Consider the following 10,065-nt stretch of genomic DNA (forward strand, 5'->3'; position numbering starts at 1 on the left):
TTCAGAAGAAACTTTGTTGGCTTCTCCAATGTAAAGGTTTTAATAATATCGTACTGTATTCGTGTTTATACCAGTGTTTAATCTTTACCAATAATGTTTGTGTGATGTTGTACCAATACTGCAATATATAGGCCTATAAATAAAATATAAATCGCTCTTGTACCTTACTGAAAGTGTGAACAGCTCAGAAGTACAGCAAGTTGGCATACTCGTTCATCAATAACATTTACAGTGTGTTTTGTTTGGCCGGCACTCTGTGCAATCGATTATGGTGTTGCTAAGAGGCGAGCGGCGGTGGAAACGGAAGTGCGTGAATATATTTCCTCAACAACGGAAACGCGTAGAAAACGTGCAAAGCGTAATGCGCGTTTGCAAACATTGCTAACCACACGCGCTGTTACATGGTGACCGTTGCCTATGAACTGTAAACAAATAAAAGCTCAAACAAATTCAGTTCAGCAACGAAATGACACAAGAGTCAGAAATGACACAGGAGTCAGAAACGTCGGTGAATTTTTGATTTTATTCACTACAATATTGCACAAATATATTACTAAAATGCATCAAATATAAAATAAACCTGACCATTTCAGGTAAGCCGTGCAAAAACGTATATAAAGTAACTCTTAATGCATTAAAGGCCGTTTGTGTTCGTTCGACAGAAGTAGGCTCAAGTCCATTAAAGTATTCAGACTGATGATACTGTAAAACTATCTTATACATTACGTTTTTCCATACTAATATCTATGTCGCCTATTCTTAAATGTACTGTTAATGTACGTAAACCATTGTACCACAGTATTCTACATGGAATATATATTTTTAGGACATGATTTAAAACTACAAATAATGGCAACTAAACACACAAAACATTAAAGCAGCCATAAAGGCCTAGTTATTTGTAGCTTCAATTCATTTTCAATTCCCTGAGACTGAGTACTTGAACTTGCCTCCACACTAAACATACTTATATAGACAAGTTGCATTGCTATATAAATGAGAAAGGTAAGTACCGTAGTACAGTAGAATCTCACATTTGGGACAAACCTATACAGGGACACCCCTATTAAGGTTTGTTGGGACCTGAAGGTGTCCCCATAATAGGAGGGAATTACTGAAATTATTAGTGGATAAGTTCAAATTCTTGCTTTCTATGTTCTCCCAATTTAATCAACCAATGTTTGAAATGTTTCTTTATCATATCTTCAGTACTCAATTGGCTTTGTTGAAGCTGTGTTACTTCTTCCGACTGTCGTTGAAAACCTTGGCCTAGCTTTTAACTGAGCAGACTTACTTTTGTTCTCTTTTGCAGCAAGCAACGGTGATCTAAAAACACAATTTCAGTGCAAAAAATATATTTAAAGAAATTGTTTCAGTCTATGAATTCAATATGCTTTTAATTTTTCTATTCACATTTATGGTCGAAACATGGATATACGATATTCCATAACTTGTCATTGTGTTAAACTTAAATATCAATAAGAAAAATCAATTAAAAATTGCTTTAAATTGAAAACAGATACAAAAAGGTAATAATCGTAAAATATACAATAAAATGTCACCGCACACACAATAATTTTACACAGCAATTTATTATTATTAGTTTTAAGAATAAAATTATTTTCATATACTCACTGCAATAACATGTCAATTGTATTTTGTATTGCTTGTGTTTTACGATGCTGACTTCCATACAAGTTTGATTTGATACCGTGGCACTGAAATTTTATTTTAATCAATAAAAACCCTGAGTGAGCTCTTTTAACCTTTTCTTAAACAACGAATACAAAAAATTATAAACTTTTGAGGTATTTAATCAATAGTTGATCTTAAAATCAATAGTAGTAAGTTGATGGCAAATAGTTTTTATTGAAAAGAAAGAGAAAATTATGCACAGAATATAAATAATTACCTTTTTAAAATATATTAATGCTTTATCAAGTTTTCCCTGAGCCATTAGAAGTGAAGCATATAACTTATAACTCTCACCAACTTCTTCACTAAGTTCACCATACACTGTGTTCTTAGCCGATATAATGCATTTTAACAAATCTATGGCTTCCTATATAAAATGAATACAATTAGTGAGAAGAACATTGCATTTGTATAATGCTCTGGTCTACACAATCAAACTAGTGTGATGTGCTCAAATATGGTAGTGATATGTCCAAATATGGTAGTGATATCATCATGTCCATATATGGGCACACCCCATTTTGTTGTCACATAAAGTTTGAAAGTGTAGACAGATTTTTAGATTGGATTTCTGTTTTTTTATTATTGCTTCATAATCACTGTATAGTGCTGTCATATTGAAAGGTTTGTACAGTATTACTGCAGTATTGCTTTCCAGTTTATTATAGTCCTGCAGAATCTTAATTAACATTTGCAGGTAACAGAGCCTGTAGCCAGGAGGTTCTTTGCCCCAAAAGGAGACATACAATGTAAGAAGCACTAATGGATCAAAGCTATTTAACATGTTTTAGGCCTAATCTAGTATATTTGCCTGCTGGCTAGGTGGTAGGTAGGTTTGGCCAAATGGACATGAGCTAGACCTATTTACTAGCACTTTTGCTGGTCTCTATTTGGAAGGCCATGGAAAAGGAGGTTTCTTTCATACCATAGGAAACCCCCTATCTAAGGGCTTGGTAACTCACCTCTGTGCGTTGTGTTCGTATGAGTAATTTGCAAAGCTCTTCTTGCACCTCAATTGACTTGGCATGATGTTCACCATGAACAACGCTATATGTACCAAGACTCTCCTCTAGGTAGCGTTCTGCAGCATCTATTAAAACAGAATACACTATCAAAGTTTGACCAAAAAAAATGTGATGTGCCCAAATATGGTAGTGATACGGCCAAACATGGTAGTGAATGACATCCTCATGTCCATATGGGTACATCACATTTTTTTGTCACATAAAGTTTGGTTTTGTAGACAAGGCTTTATACTCAGGAGTATAAATTGGTACCAGAAATTGTCAACTCTCTCACAACTGGTAACCAATCTTTACTACTGTTCATGCAAAACCATGCTTACTTTCTGCCTCAGTTGTGCCGGATTTGGTATATGCCATCGCAAGCTGATAAGCTGTCTCTCCTGTCAACTCTTGTGGTCTTTTTGAACTTTGAAAAGACAAGCACATTAATGTAGTGATTTACAAATGTAAACAATAGGTAAAACGTTGAGAGTATATTTAATTACAAAAATGTGTGATGTGGGTTTTAAAATACTTATATTGTCCTGTAACTACAATATCCGCACCTACAAAATTGTGTGGCAGCCCTGTGTCAACAATTGACAAATTAAATGTTCTGAATGCTTTGATTCGATCCCAAACTTAGACCACCTCAAGAGTGAGTTGACCTAAATGATAAATATAATAGCTGTGAATGCTATGTGTTCGATCCCGGAGTTGCCCAAATTTAGACCACCTCACAAGTGAGGCAGTCAGTGAACTGTATTAAATATATGACCTTAAAATTAACATGCAAAAATGCATTTTCTCTCAGAAGCTAAACAGAAGTGTAAATGGTGTCTATCATACCTGGAAGATGCAATAGAATGGGCCTGAAGGAAGTATTCAACAGCTCTATCATGATCAGCTTTGTCCTTCTTGCTTTGTTCTAGTCTTCCCATATCTTGGTAAACTGCTACTAAATCACTACTTTCCTTGCCCGAGTCTCCCTTGATCAGCTTTATAGCTTTTTCATAGTATGTGAAACCAGCTGTATGTCTGCCTTGACTTGCACACAATCTGAAGAAAACAATTATAAAAATATCATTATATACTGTACTGAAAGCAACCAAAATCATGGTCACTACTGTTTGTATTATTTATTTATACTGGGTGACCTCTTCAGTCACAGAATAGTCTCTCAGAGGGCAGTTATGATCAGTGGATGTGATGTACTAGTACACATGGGTAACTTCCTACTCATCTCGAAAGATGTAGTAGGTTCTCCACATGAGCTAGATGTGTACACTGGATCTACGGTTTATAGTCCTTATCCGAAAAGACTAAAATAGTTCTTATCCCAGAAGAAGAAGAGAGCAAAGTAATACATTAGAGGTACAACGAATAAAAACATTATATAGACTAACCTTGCCAAAGCTAGTTTAACTTTGATATCCAAGTCGTCTTGATTGTATAGTTTTCTTCTTTCTTCACAACTTCTCTCTGCCTTTGCTAAGTTTTGTTCACCTTGGGGGTATGTTAGGAATGTTAAGGAATCATATCAAACCATATAAGATTGAATCAAATCATGATCAAAGAGATTTTGTGAATAAACTTGCCAGGATGTAATTGTACTGGGGAGCAGAAGTACAGATATTATTGTTATAAATATTTGTGTGTAAGTTTATGAATAAACATTGAATATTACAAATGTAATTCACGCAAATCATATAGAAAATGTATAACAAAGCAAAGGATATTTTTTTAGAATAGTGCAAGCCCTTCCCAAGGTATAGTATGTAGTAATTAAAGCCAACAAAAGCCCAGCTTTGTCATCAGTACTAGTCGTTGAATGTGCTTCTTTTAGAAGAATAGTTTTAGCTAGGCTTGCATGATGCTCTGCCTGGGGAGCTAAACCTTTTAAAAACAAAAAATAGTGTTAAAATTAGTCAACATTTTTTTGCATATACAATCGTTCATTGTTATCATCAAATTTGGCTCATCTGAATTCTAAAACCTACTTCGTGAAACTAAATAACATAGCCACTAATGCTTAACTTATAAACATACAAGATTATAGCTAACATACACCTTTAGATATTATAGCCTTGCCTGTGCTTGCATCATACAACACGGAGCCTTGATTACTTATATATTAATAATATTTAGCGTACTTTTACCTCTTAGTTCTAAGTAAGCCTGGCCTAGGTTAGCATAACTATGTGCTAATTGCCAGTGGCCATCTCCATACACCAGTCTTGCCAGCGCTGTACAACGAATCCATTCAGCCATTGCTAAATCAACCTGAAAAATGTATTTAATGACATAAAAGAAACAGGAGAGCTGATAATAAAAACAAAATCATTAAAATTATGGTGATAGAGATGTCATAAGGCGATATCAACGACATTGTTAAATTGACAATGTTGATAATAATCTATTCTTAGATTTAAAGTATCTGCAAAAATCAACATTTTCTCACATTAATAATGTATTGAAAATATAATTAAAAGTTTACCTTATTTTTGGCTGTGAATTTGTTGGCATACTTTTCGGCTATATGTAATCGGTCTTCTGGAGAACCTTGCTCATATCCAGTGTCAAGAGTTATGTCCGAACCGTAATCAGACGACACAGCAGAAGCATCGTCAGACCAAACACTACTGCTGAAACAAACAAAAAAAAGTAAACTGAGCACATTCCAAACATATTTATCTCAGGTAAGTAAGAAGTTTGGGTAATTTACCTAGCATCTTTTGGTGAATCTTCCTCTTCAGTGTGAATACTGCCATTTTTTTCACCACTACTGTCTTCACTTTCAAAACTGTCTGAGAATGACATTCTTCCAAATTAATTATAATAAATTCTGTTGATCTGTGTGAACTAAAGAGAATAGAAAAAATACAACTGTATTAAATAATTTGCTTTTTGCTAAATTAAAACTACAGTGACTAATGAATATAATAACATTAAATAAAATCCTAATGTAGGATAGGCCTGGGCCCCCCAACTAGTAATTTTTTTTTTTTAAATAAAAAAATGTGAAAAACATCCAACAATAAATTACAATCGGCTGGCATTTATACTTGTATTTGCTACGTATAGGTACTAACTCAGTACTGCATCCTCTACTCTACTACTAGTTCCTACTAGTAGTACTACTAGTACTACTACTACAGTTAGCCTACTAGTACTCTACTAATAGCCATATAGCCTATAGGCTATGTCATGAAGTTTAATATAAAATAAAGAAAGTAGCCCATCATATACAGCAGTAGGAAAGTCGGTATTTACAGGCCTAAAATAGTATTTTATATAACATAGATATTAGATATACATCTGGGTCGGGCTGCTATGCTAGCTACGGTAAATAGTAACTAGGCCTAGGCCTAGGCTACTGGGCTTGCCCGGCCCTACCTCTCCTCTAGCCTAGTACTGTAGTAGCCTACTACTAGTAGAGAGAAGAGGCTAGCTAGCAAGGCCCAGAATGGAGATCTGATTATAGTAATTTAAGTAGGTATCTAGCTATGTTTTGTCTATGTTTTAATTGACAGATTCAGTCATTTTAAACTACCCCCTTTTACCTTTCTGGGTTTATTTCTTACACACGATTATTTATTGTAAATGTTTATTATTAATGAAACTCTTTCTCACACATATATCTCTCACTATTTCATATGTTTATGTTGTCATGAAAACGTTTCCAGAAAATGTATTAAAATTGATTTGAATTTGAATTTACAATCAATAATTAAATATATATAATTATGATTAACAATAGTGCTTTTAATTTGTAGTGTTATATAATTCAATCAAATATATTTTGTAATCAAATAATACTTATTACCTAGTTTGTACGCTAACAATTTAATTTTTAAACATTTTATTTAACATAATATTTCTGGCAATTCGAATATACTAATTTGTTTACGTATAGGCCTGTGTTCCAAAAATTTAAAAAAATTAACCGATAATAAATCTTAAGCAAAAGAAATATTCAAATTGATTGGGAAGTAGTCACATGGTTTTTGGTTGAATTTATTTTGTCTTTTTATAAGTGAAAATAAAGTTATTTTTTATACGGACGTGATCAACTTTTTCAAAGACTTCATTTTTTTGGGGACAATACATCTTTTTAAAGCTGTATGCTAATTGATATGAGGGGAGAAGAGCAATATAGCCTAATTTTTAGGAGGTGGTGGGGGGGAGGGGGAGGAGGGCAAGTGATAGTTGTGTGATGGCGATGTTACAATCCGTTATGCTTGATTAAATAATGACGTAATGCTAACCGGATATAAAATAAAGAAAGATTTATAATCTGGGTTGTAATACGGGTTAGCTCAGCGACATATGATATGATATGGAAGAAGCCTGTTATATTATTAATGGTATGCCGCATGTATTCATATCATAGTCAACTGGCTGTGGATCTAAAATGGAAAAATGGGCATGGGCCGGCGGGGACCGGCGATGTAAAATAAATCTCACTCGTTTTAAACTCACTGTCGCACATTCTATTTACACTCGGTCGGAATAAACTTTAAAAAAACACGCGCACGCCGTACGAATGAGCAATATTAGTCATATGTATACCAATAGAGATATTATACATATCTCTATGGGTATACCATTTCAGTAGGTTGAACATGGTCGACTGACTCAATGGGTGTGTGGTGCCAGTCTTGTCGACCAAAAGTCGAGAAATCTGTGTCCAAACCAGTGAGGTAAAGCTTCGGCTATAAAAAATCATCAAATCATTAAAAACAAAGATCTTATAATCTAAAGATAGGACACTCTCGGAATTTTACGTGCAATTCATGTAACACACATGGAGCTCATTTTATAGGGCGCCCTCTCGCTCAAACGAGTAGATTTATGGATCAGATATGTCTACTGTATTGTAACTGAATACTCAATTTTTTTCATCACAATAATAGTATATGATCTTTGGTTTATTCCAAAGATCTTATATACTACTTTTCATCCAGCAGCAAAACAGTGCATATTAGGAAAATATATTAGTCAAATATAGTGTGTTTGTTATAAACAATTAAAAAAGAACAAGAAGTCACTTTTTAAAATCACTACTTCGACTATTTTATTGCAGTAATTTTTAGGAATATATTTATAAACAATCATAGGCTTAAGCCTACAGTCATGACATGAAACAGATTATGATAGTCAATTCTGAGACAATTCATACTAGGACTACTGCATTATGTACCCATCATTCGCCATGACATTCATCTGTTATTATAATTTATTTAAAACCTGAGATAGCAATTAGTTATGTTATAGTAGTCTCAGTTTAAAATTAACTCAATAACTATTGCAAAATGATGCACGGGCCACCCAGAGGAAATATAAAAAATGTAGAAACATTGAAATAAAATCATCATATTTAATTTACGCCGCACTGTTACTTGGTGTGGTGGATTTGGGACATCAACTATTGTAGGGACTGCATTCCATATACAAGTCTTCTTGTGACCATCAGTATTTGAGATTCTTCGAAATGAATATTGCACAAGCGGCAATTACGATGTAAATAGGAACTTGGTTTCCTTCTCAAATCCGCGCGTCGTGTGTTCTGGGCCCATTTTGCACACCTGTAAATCAATAATTGTCTGGTGAGTTTTTGCTTTATCATAATTAACGTTTACGTAATTATAGGACGTCTGCGTGCATGCTAATTGATTTTCAAATTGGTTAGGGCCTAAAGTCAAATACTTAAGCCTAACCTAAAACCACTAACTAACTAACGGTTGAATTTCATAAATATTAAGTATAAGATTCAATTAAAAATTGTTTGTTAGGGCTACTCAACGGATAAGTAATATAACCAGGGAACAATAAAAATAGTGTAATTTCACTGTTATTATAACTAATGTCCTAGCCTAATAATGATAATAATAATCATTCCATGCGTTAATATAATGTATGTAACGGCTAGTTAAATTAAACGAAATAAAATAACCATGAGACAGAAAGCAAATATTAACCATGAGACGGAAAGCATGAAATAATCAAGATCACAATTTGTTTATATTAAGTATTATTATTATTATTATTATTTGTATAATGTAAAAAGGGGGACTAGGACTACAGCGACATGCCAATTGGGCTTCTTGTAGTCTTTCGACCAAATTTTTACTTATATGCCAACAATTGTAATGATATAATATTTGGTCAATAAATGTTTCTTGAATTGAAAGTTTTAAAAGTTGTTTAAGGTACTAAATTTTAAAGGATAAAGTAATATAACCAGGGAACAGTGAAGAAATTAGTGTAAGTTCACTGTTATATAATTAATGTACTACTAGTAGCCTAATAATGATAATAATAATCATTTCATACCTACGTTTAAATAATAATTATTAATAATAGGCCTACCTAGCCTAGGCCTAGTTTATTAATATATGTATAAATTGAATACACAGTAAAGTAAGGTTAGTCCCTACATAGCATAGGCCTATGTTAAGATGTAGGCTACTTATTACATAAATTTACCTGTTCTTGTCTTTGGGAAAATTGTAAAACTTCCCATTCCCATTTTCTTAAGAATACTGCGATCGTCACGCAAAAGTTCGTTACTCGTTTAAGCGATCGAGGGGGCGCACTATAATTTGACGCTTCTAAAGTGTTACGCGTAAACGCGGGAAGTGTCACATCTTTAGTATATAAGATCTTTGTTAAAAACTACAATAGCGATAGGTGGCGCTATTATGATGTCGATCAAATTAAAGATAAGAAATTCCGATTTCCAATGTGTCCAAAATAAAACAAGCACGAATGTGCAATACTCGGGGTACAGCGAAAGAAGCTGTAATGACGTCATAAGACCGGATGTAACGTCACATACACGTCAATAACCGCGCTACCAAATACGGCTATACGGTACCATCTTCGAGACGTGATATGGCTGCATCCGGTTGAAATTAAATAAGGCCAACAGCCATAAGTCGCGTGCTCTCAGAAAAAAATGAACTTTCAAAAAGTAATGTACTTTAAAACTTTTCTGTACATCAAAACAGTTCAAAAAGTACAGAAAAGCGATAAAACGCATAGTGATATGATACCGGACCGACAGACAGACCGACAGACCGACCGACCGACATAGTGAACTATAGACTAAAAATCCGGCTCTATAGCTTTGAGGACATGTCCCTGTAGTTTATTCATGCTAAATCCGAGCTAAATACTACAACGAATAAGGGAGGAGTAGTACTTTATACTTTTTGCTCAATAGTGTGTCCGGATGGAAGAAGAAGAGGAAAAGATGAGAGAGTCCTAGACTCAGGTACTCCGAGTAATAAAACGAGATATACTCTATATCATATTACGTATACAGTATATTTCACCATAAAGTTAAAGAAAAATAGGTTTC

The 10,065-nt window shown here is 33.9% G+C and overlaps 1 protein-coding gene across 2 annotated transcripts; it reads right to left on the reverse strand.

Moving 5' to 3' along the window:
* Window positions 1–496: 496 nt before the first annotated feature.
* On the reverse strand, window positions 497–6,351 carry LOC140039612 (tetratricopeptide repeat protein 23-like). Of its 2 annotated transcripts, none has more exons than XM_072085231.1 (12): window positions 6,263–6,351; window positions 5,425–5,561; window positions 5,197–5,341; window positions 4,859–4,982; window positions 4,436–4,595; window positions 4,106–4,213; window positions 3,549–3,758; window positions 3,041–3,126; window positions 2,658–2,785; window positions 1,913–2,062; window positions 1,636–1,718; window positions 497–1,326 (listed from the first exon to the last, which is right to left on the reverse strand). In XM_072085231.1, the coding sequence occupies exons 2-12, from the start codon at window positions 5,517–5,519 to the stop codon at window positions 1,206–1,208; spliced, it is 1,410 nt and encodes a 469-aa protein (XP_071941332.1). In that variant the 5' UTR covers window positions 5,520–5,561; window positions 6,263–6,351; the 3' UTR covers window positions 497–1,205. The 2 variants fall into 2 exon arrangements, with proteins under 2 accessions (XP_071941332.1, XP_071941331.1); XM_072085230.1 differs by having other exon boundaries at window positions 5,197–5,344.
* Window positions 6,352–10,065: the final 3,714 nt, after the last annotated feature.

This window comes from Antedon mediterranea, chromosome 2 (assembly GCF_964355755.1).
Source record: "Antedon mediterranea chromosome 2, ecAntMedi1.1, whole genome shotgun sequence".
Classification (NCBI taxonomy): Eukaryota; Metazoa; Echinodermata; class Crinoidea; order Comatulida; family Antedonidae; genus Antedon; species Antedon mediterranea.